Source organism: Telopea speciosissima, chromosome 4 (assembly GCF_018873765.1).
Source record: "Telopea speciosissima isolate NSW1024214 ecotype Mountain lineage chromosome 4, Tspe_v1, whole genome shotgun sequence".
In the NCBI taxonomy this organism is placed as follows: Eukaryota; Viridiplantae; Streptophyta; class Magnoliopsida; order Proteales; family Proteaceae; genus Telopea; species Telopea speciosissima.
This window is the reverse complement of record NC_057919.1, coordinates 69471998-69489112: the sequence shown is the minus strand read 5'-3', so window position 1 is coordinate 69489112 and position 17115 is coordinate 69471998. Positions and strand designations below refer to the sequence as shown.

Genomic DNA, 17115 nt, shown 5'->3' with positions numbered 1-17115 from the left:
AAATAGGGGCAAATCCATCTGATTCGGCTTTATCAGCCCATCTAAACCTGTATCGGATCAAATATCAGCCGAGACCAATCCGATACCCGAGAACTAAAACCTGAATTAGAAAGAAGAATTTGGGGAGCTTCTTCATTTCGAGACGACTTGGACCCAAAAACACTGCTGTTTTGAAGGAGGTGCCAACATTGTCGAGCGAAGAGCCAAGTTAAAACAATCGAAATTTCCAAAGCTTACCGAAGCAATTTTCTCTCTCCCTCACGTTCCATTTCGTCTCTCGAGTATGAGCTTTGGGGTTCATCATGCGGTAAGCTTCAATCCTCTTCGAATTTGGAGGGATGGAGCTGACTCCGTGCGTCTGATTTGAGTTTTTTTTGCTTCTCATTAAACTGACTGGAAATAGAGATTTATGCCTATGACTCAGGGTTTCGCAGTGATCGAATTGATGAAAATCGTTTGCTTTGGTTTTGAATTTTGAGATGATAAAATCAATTTGAGATTCGTGAGTGTCGGCGTTAGTTATCTGGTTGCAGGAGGATGCTTTGAATCTTTGTTCCTGGTTTCTGTTGTCTGGGTTTCAAAATTGTTCATGGTAAGTTAGGCTTACGGATGCATTTGTCTTTGCTGAGAGCCTGAGACTCTGTGTTACCCTTTGGAGAATTTGGGTCTTCTCGACTTTGAGGTTTCTGATGATCTGATATCTGGATTTGAGGTCGATTATTATGAGACATATTCGTAAATTTTGTTTTAAATGTCCTATGATTTAATCCGAAACCTTTTCCTTCTTTTTCTCCAACTAGCTTTGTTCGGTGAAGAAACGTTTGATTTTCTACTTCAACGAAACTGTCGTCAAAGTGGGCATTTTGTTTGGGTTTTGGGTTTTGTGGCACTGCGATTTTGACGAGAAACATTAATCATGGATGGTAATAAAGATGAAGCAGCGAGATGCGTTGGAATCGCTGAAGCAGCTATTTCTTCTGGAGATGGGCAGCGTGCTCTGAAATTCATCAAAATTGCACAACGTCTCAACCATAACCTGTAGCTTGATGATCTACTTGCTGCGTTCGAAAAGTTAGAACCTATGACATCCACCTCTTCCACTGACCAAAAGCCAGTAGTTCAAAATTACAAAGAACCAACTCCATCTAAATTTCATGAGCTGTCGAATGGAGGGGGGAATTACACCGAAGAGCACCTTAAGCTGATCCGTGAAGTGAAGAAAAACAAGGATTACTATGCAATTCTTGGGGTGGAAAGGACCTGTTCGGTTGAGGAGATTAGGAAAGCTTACAGGAAACTATCTCTCAAGGTTCATCCTGACAAGAATAAGGCACCAGGTTCAGAAGAGGCATTTAAGAAGGTTTGTAAAGCTTTCAAGTGCTTGAGCGATGAAGATTCAAGGAGGCAGTATGATCAAACAGGTCTTGTTGAAGAATTTGAATACAATCAGCAACACAATGTCAGAAGGAGGAGGAGAACTGCGCATGGCTACTTTGATGATGATTTTGACCCCGATGAAATATTCAGGTCATTCTTTGGTCAGGCAGACATGTTTCGAACTGCCCATGTTTATAGGACTAGAGGAATGGCCAGTCAACAAAGGGATATAATGATAATGGAGGAGGGCCTAATCTTTTGGTTCTTATTCAAATTTTACCATTCCTGGCAATCTTCTTGTTAGCCTACCTTCCTTTCTCAGAGCCTAATTATTCTTTGCAGAAGACTTATTCTTATCATATTCCTAAGGTCACTGACAAACATGGGGTAGAATTTTATGTTAAGTCTTCTGATTTTGATAAAAAATTCCCACTTGGAAGTCTTTCTCGAGCTAACCTTGAGGATCTTGTGGCGAGGGATTACAAGAACACACTGGCACGCTATTGTCATGTGGAGCTTCAACGTCGGCAATGGAACAGGAATTATCCAACACCTAACTGTGATAGGCTACAAAATCTTGGAATGGCGTGAAGGTCAGAGCTCTCTTTACTAATGACATATGGTATTTTTCTTGTCTCCCTGTTGCTACAAAATCCATGGACAAAGTTTTTGTTGGAAATTTGTGCTGTTTTATTCTCTCTGTATTCTGTGCAATTTTGAAATGTTTTTTTTTTTCTTTCTTTCCCTTCATTATCATCTTCTTTTCAGGTTTGTCTTACAAGCATATTGTCTGTGGCTCCTGAATTTGGATTTGTACATACTTATACCCCCGGGGGATTATTTTCCCACTGGTTTTTTGCTTGAGCTTATTGCATCATTTGATGACCACTCGCTCACTTTGGGGGGGGGGGGGGATGCCTTGATTCTGAAGGTCCTCTTGATTTTACAATTTCTTTGAGGAAATGTTTCAATATTTGAACTTGGGGTTAATTTTTCGGTGATGATTCAGTCCAACTCGGTTGGACAACACCATCCAACTATGATTTGTTTACCTCACAATAATTGAAATTAAAAGATGTACTTTGGAGCCCAATTAAGTTGTTTACTGGCTGAGTTGATATCTTAGGATGGTTGAACAGCCCTTGTCAGCTCAACCCTTGTTTGATTCATATGTGTCTGCATCAACCCAACTATTTGTTTTAATCTTTTGTCTTAGAACCTAGCAGGTGATGCAGAACAAGTAGGCTTTGATACCAAACTGATGCAGAATTCAAAATCCTTACTCACTAAACCTTATCATGGCTATTTGAGTTGGTTGCATGAATCTTTGTTCACGACTCAACTCTAATTATAAGGCCATTAAAAAGAAACAAAGAGGGTGGATCTAAGTTGAAGGTTCTGGAATTCTTAAGTAGAGAATTATGCTTCATTCAAATTTGGGATTGAGTTGTGGGTTTTATAAATTGAAAGTAAGAGGATGAAAAATTTCATGGCGGCTTATTGGGCATTGGGGGTAAAGGTGCAAGAGCTTATATTGATGCTCCCATTTTCTGGACCCATTCTCATGCCCTTCAAACCTTTCACTTCTTGACCCAATTTCAAAAGATTTTCCCAGAAAGCTTGACTCTATATAAAACATCATGATGGCCAATTGGTCTGAGAGTTGGAAGGTACTAGAATGTAAGGCCAGATACAAGTAACCTTACCCCAATATTACTCACAACAGTGCCTAACAGTCCCAGTAATAGGATTCAGCAACTAAACAAGGCTGTCACAGGTCACAGTCAACCAGAAAAATTAGCAAACTCAGAATTATTGGTTATGACCAATGGATGGGCCTGACCTTTTAAGTAAAGAGAGGTCCAATAGGAGGGATGAATCTCTGAAAATTTCAGACCAAGCTAATGGTCGGATGTGGAAATATCAATTGGTTATCAAATTAGAAACTAAAACATGAAAATAGAAACTTATTGTGTATAGATCAAACCACCCAGAACAAGAGGACCAAATTAGGATTGGAGGTAACTCTTAAGGTGTAAGGATAATCCTCCAAATCTGGGCTGATTCCAATCAGCAGTTGTAGTGATATGACTCCTTCAAGTTGCAGCAGCAGTAACCTTCAGAACAGACCAGCCGATAGCACAGATCAAGGGGTCTCAGTAGCTTGCCGATCTGAAGTCAGACCTGACCCAAACTCAGGTCGAGAGGCTCTCCTTGTTGGATGATCTGATCCCAAACTTGCAGCAACAAAGGTCACTCAGTTGCAGAGAAATCCAGACTCGAACCAACAGCAGGAATTAGAAACTAACCCATCCACAAGGTGGATTAGTGCCGCAGATCAGTAACCAAACTCCAGCAGGTGTGCAGCTATTTGGTGGACTCCAGAAGAGACTAGTAGCTTCAGTAATGGATCTCGATTACTTAGTTGCAGGTGAAGAAAACAAAATAGAAAGCAAGAAGAAAGAAGGAGATCAAGCAAGAATGGGGGGTTGGGGATAGATGGCTATCTGGATCAGCCTGGACATCTCACCCTTCTCAGACTCTCTCAGGACAATTCATTGCAAAACAACAACATAACTTCATTCATTAAAGCATGGGGGAGGCCTCTAAGGGCTATTACAATATATAGACTCAAAGGTTGAGCCCAAAATAGAAGCAACAAAAATAGGAAGTCTCTAGAAGAGTTGAAATTGAGTTACAAGTAATTAGATTTTGCTAAGTAAACAAAAAGGAAAACAACTAAAATGGAAACTCTAACTTAGCTTAGACTAACAAAACTAGAAACTTCTAAATAAAAGCTAAGTCTACTTTCTAAATCTAAGATTAGAAACTATATCTAGCTATTACATGGAAATAGAAGTAATTAAAAATAGATGGTAGCTAAATAGAAAGTGGATATTTTCCTCCACGCAATCTGGTCTTGAGCCCCACATCATCTTCTAGAAGCATTCCACAAGGCAGTATAGCTGTGACACTGTTTACATGAACAGTAACTCGGGAACAGTAACTTTTTCTGAATTCTATTTTGGTCCCTCTCTTCTTCATGCTTCGATCTACATCATAGTTACTGTGGTATTGTTCACCAAGGTTTAAAGTATCGGGTATCGTATCGGAAAGGTGATTTTAAGAGACTTATCTTATCGGAGAGATGCTAGATACACTAAAGATACACATAGAAATATTTAGGATACATGCGAAATACAGTTTTGAAGGATAAAACACTATAAATAAGAAATATGTAAAATGTATCATGTATAAAGAGGAGAACAAGTACGATGAGATAGGTTCATTCAATTGAGTATGTATAAAGGGTGGAGTTTCTTACTTGTACTAATACAAAAAAAAAAAAGGGTTTTTGTCAAATGCCCCCCTGAAAATGCCCATTTGTCCAAATGCCCCCTTACAACTTTTCTAATTGTAAACTCCCCCTTACTTTCAAAACTTTGTAGCACTTTGGTCCCTGACGTTAATTTGAAACGTTAAATGTTAGTTTCAAGGTATCTCATGACCAAAATGCCCTTCTGATAAAAATCCACTAGAATTTAAAAACCAAAATGCCCTCATCTTCTCCAAATGGTTTAGGGTTTGAAACTGAAAATCAAACCGTAAACCATTTGGGGAAGATGAACCCTAAAATCAAACCTGCAAAACTGAAAATCAAACCTCCAAAATAAGTAGGCAGATGTGTACGTCTCCATACAACAAGGTTCAAAGATAAATAATGGTTACACCATACAAACTCGTTTTCTAAGGTTTGGTGGAACCAAATTTGCAGAACTGACTTCACACCCAAGGAAATGCCAATCCCGAGAGCACAACACCAATAGATGAAGCACCTACAGTTAGTGGATCAAGAGAACATCGGCAGACAAACCTGAATTGCATCGATCAACTTAGCTCTATCAGCATCGTTTTCTGGGGGGTTTCAAAGATTGAGGAAGACGGCCAGCCATTCTCCTTAAAATACCTAAAAAACAACAAAACAAATGAACCACTTAACGAGTCAAAATCTACAGGAAGGCATAGAAAAAGACAAAGACAAACCGTCTCATCTTAGGTTTTCCTCCACCTATTTGGTTCTGAAGCTCATCGTAAAACTCAGGGTCCCAATTAAGGGTTTCAGAAGCAAAGGAAGGGCAACGGACATTAAAATGTGCAAAGGCATCATTGTAGGCTTCTCTGTGCAAATGTTCGGATTCGAGGATTACACCATCGCAGTCGAAGATGAGAGCCTGTAGAGCGAAAGAAGCACACACAGACACAGAGGGATTTGGTAAACGATCTTCTACTGCGGATCCCAGCACGGCGAAGCTTGGGGGAAAACGAGAGAGAATTGGGGACAATAGAAGCAGCACGAAATCGGGAAGAAAGGAAGATGTGAAGCGATATGAAATGGAGGAGGGAGCACCTGAGTTCTTCTCAGATTTGCAGAGGTTGAGCGATAAGGTAGTCTTGTGAGGGACGATTTTGGAGGTTTGATTTTCAGTTTTGCAGGTTTGATTTTAGGGTTCATCTTCCCCAAATGGTTTAGGGTTTGATTTTCAGTTTCAAACTCTAAACCATTTGGAGAAGATGAGGGCATTTTGGTCATTTTATTTTTAAATTCTGGTGAATTTTTATCAGAAGGGCATTTTGGTCATTAGATACCTTGAAACTAACATTTAACATTTCAAATTAACGTCAGGGACCAAAGAGCTACAAAGTTTTGAAAGTAAGGGGGAGTTTACAATTAGAAAAGTTGTAAGGGGGCATTTGGACAAATGGGCATTTTCAGGGGGGCATTTGACAAAAACCCAAAAAAAAAAGGTCATTGTCAGTTTGGGGAAGATTTAGGGTTTAGATACACACTATCCTAGTTTGATGCAATCATTCTGGTTGTTTTTCACTAACCTAGTGATTCATTGCGAAAAAACAAAACTAAAAATCAATGTTTGAACAAAAACATTCAAAGTTTTGATAGAAAACTGTTCTTGTGCAAATTTAGTTTTGATTCTTGATTGCAGGCTGACTAGTGGATCTAATAGCGCTTCTTGGTTCTCCTTTCTCTTCTAAAACTCCCGTCTTCTTTCCCTTCATCTCCTTTGATTCCTTGTCCTCTTATTCAACAGCCGACATGTGATCTTGAACATCACAGTCTGAATTTCATCGTCCCTTGCAATCCAAGCTTTACCTTGCATCAATCAATGGAGGAAGGTGGTGAAGCATTGTTTTTTCCTTTTCCCCTTCTTTTTCATTTATTTTTCTGTCTCAAGCGGTTTGTCATCCAATCTGAACAGAGAGGTGAGCCAAAAATACATAGCCGGGGGAGATTGGTAGTATAATGGCAATCGAGGTATTTGGAAATAAAAGGGGAAGGGAGGTAAAAGTTTGCTTTTTGGGGGGATAGAGTTCTCCTTAGGGGAGTTTCAGAAGTTATAAAGTATAGGGGACTGAGAGAAATTCTCCTTTTTTTTTTCTTCCTGGAATTAGGTAAAATTAGTGTTTACTAAATTATCTGTTATTGCAAACAACCATTAGCTCGGTTGGTCGGTGGCATGCCAGTTGAGTGCATCGCCCCCCAGGAGGTCAAGGGATCGACTTCTCCTGGTTGCATTATTGGGCAATTAATGGCCCCTCTCTTGGTAGTGGTAGATTCTCCCCCTCCCCGGTAATGGTAGTCCTCTTGTAGTTGGTAGCTAAAGTCCCATTGGGCAGATGGGTAGGATAGGCCAAAAAAAAAAATAAAAAAATCTGTTATTGTTTTTATTTTATCCATAGAACTGATAGGGCAGATCTAATTTCTTGAAGAAACAAAAACCTTGATGGAAAGCTGATTGAGGATTCATGGATCAATCTTTGTCTTTATCATCAATTTGAATTAAACAAACTAATTTACATATTACGTATCTAAGATTCTAAGTTTCATGAATATAGCAACTTAACCTCTTATATATCAACACATTGACTTTCCTAATTTAAACAAGCAGTCTTATAAGTTGAATGAATTGATGTCGAATTAAATCTAAATAACTTGTTCATTTAACAAGTAATGAGTTGCATACTATCTATCAAGTAACCTAAGAACATGCTGCTAACACCCCCCCTCCATGAGATACCCGAAGTTTTGATTGTCCTCCCTCCCTTTGTTTCTGCCATGAGAATTTTCTTTCAAAAACAATTTGATGGATTGAAGTCATGGAAAATGTGTTCTTCTGTTTCTCTGGCAAATCAAGTAAAACCTTAATCTCGGCTAATTAGGAGCATGCTGGGTAACACTTTTAGTGGTTGATCAGTAGAGTATTTGTTGCACTTCTGATGATGTTTCCTTTATGTGGAAAGGACTTGGTTGCTTTATGTTATGACCAATAGATAATACCATGACTGGTTCCTGGATCCAGATATAGAAAACAATGAACTTATTATTAGTTCCATGTATTATTGGCAGGTCCTTCTCTCTCTCTCTCTCTCTCTCTCTCTATATATATATATATATATATATATATATATATTTTTGCCCTTTTGCTCTACCCTAAGGTGGTCAAGAGATTTGTAATTGATCAATTGAGCTGATGTATCTGTGCCTTTCCACTTTTTGTGTTCTCACAGAATTAAAGTCAGAATATGGGAACTTTCCACAATGACATGACGAAGGTTGTGTTTGATATGCATTCTTGGAATACATTCTAGGTCGATTTTGCATTCTCGGATGATAAAAATAGTTGTTTTATCGTCTAAGAATGCGAAATCGACTTAGAATGCATACCAAACACAACTGAAGTGTCTATAGTGGATTCTGGCAGATGAAGATTACAGTGTCAAGTTGTTAAGATTGTGGTATTGGCCAATGTGCTCCCCAACTGACTTTACTTAATGGCGAATGGTGCAAAGATGATCCTCGATGGTGGGGAAAGAAGGCACCGGATATCCACATTATACTGTTATACTGTAGCATTTGCATATGCTTACATTTGGAAACACTGCTTCATTATCCTAGCAATTGGAATGACAGTAATGAAAACACATTCTGAGGAATGAATATTAAACCACTAATGGAACTAGAATTTGTAGAGCTTATTTTACATGATATTGTCCCCTTTTTTATGCTTGTATACACCGCGAATTTAAGAAATACACTTTTCGGAAATATTGGTGGGAAATTGGCAATGCATGGTGTGGAAAGTGTGGTCCATTGACTTATTTTTGTAAGTTTTGTTAAGCATCTCAATCCAGGATTCTTGTGAAGTATAGGGGAGAGCATGAACTTATTTACTCTTGCATAGGTTCATACTTGAATTGATTACACCAGACAAGAGACAGATGAATGCATGGTTTGATGTATTGATATTGTATTGCCCGTATTAGGCGATACGTATTGGTTTCACTAGTCACCAAGCCTGATACTTTATCGATGAAACGGTATGGAAAAAGGTTAAAACAGTAAAAAAAATCTTCTTTAAAAGGAAAATTAGGAGCACATTTGTCCAATACAGCTGACCTTTTCTGATACCACATCGGTTTTGCAAGTGATTGATACCCGATCCAATATCATGCACTAAAACCATGGATGAAGGTCTTGGCTTCTTAGGCAATGGTTGGAAAATTCCAATTGGTTTGAAACTTTATTTGTGAGTAGGAAACCTTAGGGTTTACCTGTTCATAAAATTTGGATAATATTATTGTTTTAGTGGGTTTACTTTGGAGATCCTTCTCCCAAAAGACAGAGATGGAGAAACTGAAAATGCTAACCTCACGTGCATTTCTACAAGTTTGTTAGGCAACTTCCAGGTTTACCCAGCATTTTAGTAATCGGAATTGAGGTCGGAATCGACCTCGTCCGATTCCTATTTCAATAGTTATGATTGGCCTGCATCAGGCGCTTCAGTCCCACCGATCATTTTTTGGATTAGCTGCAGAATACCCAATAAAAATTAGGGAGAGCGGCATACCACCAGTTTTCAGTAAGTTAATTGCATGTATCATTCACAGGCCTGGACATAAGAGGACAAGGGGGATCTTTTTCAAAAAGGGAGAAGAGACGATGACACATGTTGGACACCTTGGTATCGTATCCATCTTTTCCCCCCAAAATTAAGGCATCCATATCCCTGGTGGTTGAGCAAGATGTCACCACCTTGGAGCAAAGCGTCCATGTCCCTGGTGGTTGCATCATCTCCGGATTCTGAATCAGTTATCAAATAATATTAGGGGTGCGAGTTTGACTCAGCGAGCCCGAGCCTGCCCTAAGTTTGGGCTAGACTTTTCAGCTTGCAAGGAGGGTCAAGGTTGATATTCGAAGGACTGGGTTAGGGCCAGACCAGGCTTGGGTTGAGCCCAGCCCCACTCAACTCATTCTAGCCCTTGTATATAAGTTTACAAAAAATCTTGCCCGGCTGCATGTATAACGTCAGACTCAGTGAGACATGAAAAGATCACCTCACCCTTGGGCAGGGTGCTGAGCGCCTGGACAGGAGCCAAGTTCGATAGTCTCAAAGTTGGTTGTTAACCTCAATGAGATAGCATATGGTTAGCTAACAAGAACCAACATAATTAAGTGGTCATTAGTTCAACACTCCTTGGAGCTGCCGCCTACCTATTAAAATAAAATTGAACATTAAATTTGGTCTTAACGATAAAATAGGGCCAAACCCGACCCACCGTGAGCCCTGTAAGTCCTGGCCTCGGCTGAAAATCTCAGCCCGACCTAAGGCTAGTCCGGGCTTAGACTAAGCCTTGGGCACCCTGGATTGGATTACTTATAGATTGGGTTTTCAAAAACCCAACCCAGGCTCTCTCAAATTCCGATTTTCTGGGTTTTTAAACACTTGGGTTCTCTCAGATATTTTTCCTAATCTACCTAACCCTACTTTGTTGTCTTTTTCTTATCATCGAACCGACGATCGCTCCTACCCACTCGGTTGTTTCGTTTCTTTTTTTTTTTTTTCAAAATTATTATGAAAACAACTTGAAGTATTACAGATGAAGAAAAGAAAGAAAAAGACCCTTCAACTTAAAAAAGGATTTTCAGAAGCTAGACCAGAAAAAACCATCCATACTCCATATGTCTGGTTAACTACAGTGTCTTCCATAGTTCGTTCAATAGGGATTGCGAGAAATACTCTCTCTCCCTTCTTCCGCTGTTCTACTCACCGGAGTCATCGGAGAATCTGAATATGGAAACACGGTTGTAGAGGAGTAAGATGACAATGATGAGGAAGAGACCTACACCTACCGGAGATCCGCTGAGGCGGTGGATGGAATCAGGTCCGCCGGTGTTGAAGATGCCGGTGAGAAACGACCCTCGATCCGACGAAAGGAACTGTATCACCACCAGAAGTCCGATAAGGGCGATTAGGAGACCCATGGGATTCATGAGCTCCGAGATCGCCCCAGTTATGGCTTCTCCCGGCTCCCCAACCAAGAATGGTAGCCCCATCATTACCCCAACCACCACCGCTAGTAGAATTCCATGCGGTGCTCCTCCCCTTCTTTCTTCTAACATCTTCTCTCCCTTTCTCGCTCGATCGCTTACTTGCTTTCTGTATATCTTCTCTTCACGGCTCGTCCTTCTTCTCTGTTCTTCTTTTCCCCTTCGCTACTTCGGTGTTTGAGGTGAAACAATGATGATCGAATGACTCTGCTTTTAAAAGTTATAACCACACGCAAAGGCCCGTTTGTCTGAGTCACATCTTCGTAGAAATAAATACTGAAAAAATGTATCGTCCAAACACGTACTAACGATAAGGACATGACTACAAAACAAAAAACGTTGTCAGTGCATGGGCTCCACACCAATCTGAATCAGTGGTTACTGGTTCGTATCCACTTTCAACCATTGTTAGAAGCAGAATTGGCTTGCAACGAGATTGCCGGATTGGTCTCCTCCGATTCCTCCATGAATCGGCCCGAACCCTAAAAATTGGTCGGTGCCGATTCCAGTCAAATCAGATCGGGAAAATATCTTGGAAGATTTGTTTTGGGTTTAGTAGCTGCACCATCACGTGAGGCAACTCAAACATCGAAAATATCTTAGGACACGTGGCGGATAATTCGAGCATGGGATCAAATTACTCGTGCGCGTCTCGTGCATTCCCTTACGGCATATTACTGTACATAATGGTAACCTCACGGGCAATTCAACAAATAAGCCGTTGCAAAAATTATTTGTTATTTTTCAATTCCTTTATTTTCGGCCTTTCATGATAAAGATTCCGTGTTAGATTTTCTTTTTATTATCTTCATGATTTTAGAGCAGGATATCGGAAAGGGTATAGGTAATCTGTAAAATCGATATGGTATCGGATAGGATCAATTGTATCGGATAAAATTAGGTATGAATTTTATTAAAAAATAAGTATTTTGACCATTTTACCTTTTATTCGTACTGAACTATTAATACAATATTGACACAATATCGATATTAGTGATTTTAATACAAACGATATGATACCGATACTTAGAACCATCGTTCCTTAATCACTCCAGTGTTTTTTTTATATATTTTTTTTCAAAATTATTATAAAAACAACAAATATTGCTGATGAAGAAAAGAAAGAAAAGACCCTTCATCTTAAAAGGATTTTCAGAAGATAGATCATAAAAAACCCATCTATACTACTATATATATCTGGTTAGCTACTGTTTGAGAGAACACCATACTCCCCCGGGGGTACTTCCCATAATTTCAAAAACATACACATACAAACATATATATATTCTAGGTTCTAGGTTAGCTACAGCCTATACAGTTCTACAGAACGCCACTCTCCCAGTGGTATTTTCATAATTCCAAAAACATACATAAGAGGGCACGGCAGCTCCTGCGCCCCGTAAAATGACTGCCGCACCTGCAGGGGTAGAGTTATCTTTTTACATGGGAAGAGAGAGATAGATTCACGGGCATGCGCATGCGCATAGATCACACTCCCGGACAGCAGAGATCTTTTTTCCTATATACTAATATACTAAAAGGGCATTTGAGAAGTGCTCCATGTCCATCCATCAGTCTCATCCATTGCATCTACGATTACGATGTCCTCCAAAGTCCATAAGAAAGGGAGATGCGGTTATAGAGGAGGAAGATCATCAGGATAAGGAAGAGACCTACACCTACCGGAGATCCGCTGAGGCGGTGGATGGAATCAGGTTCGCCGGTGTTGAAGATGCCCGTGCGAAACGTCCCTCGATCCGACGACAGGAACTGTGTTACCACCAGGATTCCGATAAGGATGAGTAGGAGACCCATGGGACTCATCATCTCCGAGAACACCCCAGTTATGACGTCTCCCGTCTCCCCAAACAGGAATGGAAGCATTAGCCCTACCACTACCCCAACCACCCCCGCTATTAGAACTCCATGCACCGCTCCTCCCCTTCTTCCTTCTAACATCTTCTCTCTCTCTTTCTCGATCGCTTACTTGCTTTCCTTGCTTTCTTTTCCTCTTCGCACTTCGGTGTTCGAACTTCGGAATACAGTGATGAATGACTCGGCTCTTAAAAGTTATAACTGCAAGCAAAGACGCGTTTGTCTGAGTTTCCTGACAAGTCACATCTTGGTAGAAATAAATACTAAAAATGTTCATCTATATCTCCCAAACACTTTACTGCCCAAACACGTACTAATGATCAGGACAGGAATAAAGGGACTACAAAACAAAAACGTTGTCTGTGCAATCGTGGTCTCCTCTGTGCGTGCAGATTCCAATCAAATTAGGATCGGAAAAATATCTTGGGAAGAATTTTTAGGGTTTAGTAAGCTGCACAAGCAAGCGAGGCAGCACGAAAATGGAAAATGGAAAATGGAAAATGGAAAATATCTAAGGACACTGTTGGAATTTTTCAAAATATTGATGTGGACTTTTAGTCCCACATTGGCTATGAAAGGAAAGCTCAGTGGGTTTATATGTGTTAGTAGTAAGTAGTTATTATTATCATATGTAATGCTAGAAGAGATTGTACGGTGCACTTGCGAGCGAGGATGGTACCCGTCCGAGCGTGTACGCGTGCGCGTGCGTGAGGTGCAATGTGGCGCTTTGATGGCGCACTTTGCACTTCGCAGTATGTCGCCTTAATCTTTTCGGGATCGACGGTGTCTGATCAAAGGGTGCTTAGGATCGATCCGACCGTTGGATCGGTGGCTGATCAAAGAGGGAGTGCAACCCTTGGTTTAACATTGACCCCAAGAGTTGCAGCCCACACAAAAGTGTTACTGTCCCTGCAACCAGTAACAGTCCGCCTGATTTATCTTGGGAGGTAGGTTTGCTGCAACCCTTTGCAGGATTAGGAGGGTGCAAATACTGTCTTAAGGACAGAACGATTTCGTTCGACTCAGGCCTTCTTTCTGTCCTCTCCTTTTTGTTCAGATTTCTAACAATCTTAAGACAGTATTTGTTCAATGGAGGAGACTGCAATCATGAAGATACCTGGGAACGAGATAAGCAAACTTGAGAAGTTTGATGGGTCATTTTTCAAACGTTGGAAAGGGAAGATGTATTTCTTCCTCACTGCTTTGAAACTTGCTCATGTCCTGAACGAAGAGCAGCCAGTAGCACCGACATCGACAGACACCACTGTAGAAGCTTCGAGTGGAGAGACACCGGTGCAGAAACAGCAGCGCCAGAGGTGGGAGCAAGACGACTTCATGTGCAAGGGCTACATCCTCAATGGGTTATCAAACACACTTTATGATGTGTATGAGCCCAAATTTGCAGACAGCACGTCGAGAGAACTATGGGAAGATCTCGATAAAAAGTACAAAATTGAGGATGCTGGCAACAAGAAGTTTCTTATAAGTAAGTTGTTTGATTACAGGATGGTAGGAGATAAGTCTATTATTTCACAAACCTATGAGTTGCAAGGTCTCATGAATCAAATCATCTCTGAGGGCCATTCTCTTGACGAATCTTTCCAAGTGTCATCTATTATTTCAAAGTTACCTTTTGCTTGGAAAGATTGTCGGAAAGAGTTGAAACAGAAGAATGATGCAATGACTATGCAAGAGTTGATTAAGTATATCCAAGTTGAAGAGAATTCTCGCAAACTAGATAAACTTGAATTGGAGGAAAAATCTCTAAAGGCTCATGTCATAGAAAATGCATCTTCTAAGGGCAAAAAGAGAAAGTATGATGGGAAAGACACTATTTCTGAGAAGAAAAAGGGTACATTTATTAACCCCAAAGCGGCTTGCTGGAAATGCAGAAAAGCCGGTCATTTAAAAAAATAGTGCAGAGTTTATATCAAGGAGAAGCAACAAAAGGACCAAGCCAACATGGTTGACAATGATGACTGGGCTGCTATGATATCTGAGGTATATGCAGTGGGTGATGATGAGGAATGGTGGATCGATTCCGGTGCAACCAAACATGTTGCCGAGAACAAAAATTTGTTCAAAGTTTATGAACCTATAGCAGATGGACAAGATCTCTTTATGAAAAATTCTTCAACTGCTAAGGTCATAGGTAAAGGCACAGTGGTTCTGAAACTCACATCCGGGAAAAAGCTTACTTTGAATGATGTACTTCATGTTCCTGATATTAGGAAGAACTTAATGTCTGTAAGCTTGCTTGACAAACATGGATTTAAAATCCTGTTTGAGTCAGGGAACATCATAGTGTCCAAAAGGGGAGTTTATGTTGGGAAAGGATATGCATCGAACGGGATGTATAAATTTAATATGATTAATGAAAACTCATCTTCTGCTTACATTGTTTCTACTTTTGATACATGGCATTCTAGACTTGGGCATGTTAATTATAAGTGCATGAGAAATATGGTTAAATTAGGTTTATTACCAGAATGCACATCTTCTAGTCATGACAAATGTTCTGTATGCATCAAGTCTAAAATTGCTAGGAAATCTTTTAAGAAAATAGAAAGGAATACACAACTCTTAGAATTAGTACATTCTGATTTGTGTGAGTTAGAAGGTATTCTAACTAGAGGTGGTAAAAGATATTTCATCACATTTATAGATGACTGTTCAAAATACACATGTATATCTGTTAAGGACTAAAGATGAGGCTTTGGAGAAATTCAAAATCTACAAATTGGATTGTAAGATTAAAATCTTACGAACTGATAGGGGAAGAGAATACTTCTCCACTGATGATTTTTGTGAAGTTTATGGAATTATCCATCAAACAACGGCACCCTATAGTCCTCAACAGAATGGAGTAGCAGAAAGGAAAAATAGGACTCTAACAGAAATGGTGAATACACTTTTACTTACTTTTGACTTACCAAAGAATTTATGGGGGGAAGCATTAATGACTGCTTGTCATATACTTAACCGTATATCCCATAAAAAGACTAATATCACTCCCTATGAATATTGGATGAAGAGAAAACCTTCTTTTGGATATTTCAAAATATGGGGATGTAGAGCATTGGTAAGATTAACTGATCCTAAAAGACCTAAATTAGGTGAAAAGGCAATTGAATGTATTTTCATTGGCTATGCCCAACATAGCAAGGCCTATAGATTTCTAACGATGGAATCTACAGAGACCGTTAGCCAAAATACAATTTTGGAATCTAGAGATGCTGAGTTCTTTGAGGATTCATTCTCTAGGAAACGGAAGAATGAAAATACAAATAAGGAGGATCAAGATATTGTTCAATCAAATTCTGAGAATAATGAGAGTGTTGAACTTAGAAGAAGTAAAAGAGTTAGAGTGAAAAAATCCTTTGGTCCAGATTTCTATCAATTCTTGGTAGAAGGAAATAGAAATGAAGTTACATATTCTTGTGTGTATAATGTTGAACATGATCCATTGACTTTTCGAGAAGCCATGAATTCTCAAGATTCTGCTTTTTGGCAAGAAGCTATAAATGATGAAATGGATTCTCTCATGGGTAATAAAACATGGGTTTTAACAGATTTACCTCCTGGATTTAAATCTATTGGTTGTAAGTGGATTTTTAAGCGAAAGCTTAAAGCTGATGGAACCATTGATAAGTTTAAAGCTAGGCTTGTAGCAAAGGGCTTTAAGCAAAAAGAAGGCATTGATTATTTCGATACATATGCTCCTGTTGCTAGAATTAGTATAGTTAGATTGTTAATTGCTTTAGCATCGATTAATAAACTTGTTATACACCAAATGGATGTTAAAACCGCTTTTCTAAATGAAGATTTAGAAGAAGAAGTTTACATGGAACAACCTGAAGGGTTTGTTTTGAAAGGCCAGGAAAGTAAGGTTTGTAAACTAGTCAAATCTTTATATGGTCTAAAACAAGCTCCTAAGCAATGGCATGATAAATTTGACCAAAAGATTGTAGCAAATGGATTTAGAATAAATGAATCTGATAAATGTGTTTATTCTAAATTCAAGAATGGACATGGTGTTATAATATGTTTATATGTTGATGATATGTTAATCTTTGGTACTAATACAAGCACTGTTTTGGAGACAAAGGCTTTCCTATCTTCGTGTTTTGATATGAAAGATATGGGTGAAGCAAATATAATTTTGGGAATCAAAATTGTTAGATCCTCTGATTGTATTTCTTTAACACAGTCTCATTACATAAAGAAAATATTAAAGAAATTCAATCATGAGGACTGTAAACCAGTTGCTACCCCATATGATCATTCTATTAGATTAATTTCTAATGAAGGGAATTGTATATCTCAATTGCAATACGCTAGTATCATTGGCAGCTTAATGTATGCCATGCAGTGCACTCGTCCTGATATAGCTTTTGCAGTTGGTGTTTTGAGTAGGTTTACTCATAACCCTTGACAAATTCATTGGAATGCAGTTT

The 17115-nt window shown here is 39.3% G+C and overlaps 1 protein-coding gene and 1 pseudogene across 1 annotated transcript; one reads left to right on the top strand and one right to left on the bottom strand.

Moving 5' to 3' along the window:
• Positions 1 to 796: 796 nt before the first annotated feature.
• On the top strand, positions 797 to 8007 carry LOC122659665 (annotated as a pseudogene).
• LOC122659603 lies at positions 5227 to 10789 on the bottom strand. The gene is made up of 3 exons (XM_043854702.1): positions 10504 to 10789; positions 5422 to 5785; positions 5227 to 5344 (listed from the first exon to the last, which is right to left on the bottom strand). Exons 1-3 carry the CDS (start codon positions 10787 to 10789, stop codon positions 5266 to 5268), a joined length of 729 nt encoding a protein of 242 aa, XP_043710637.1. The 3' UTR covers positions 5227 to 5265.
• Positions 10790 to 17115: the final 6326 nt, after the last annotated feature.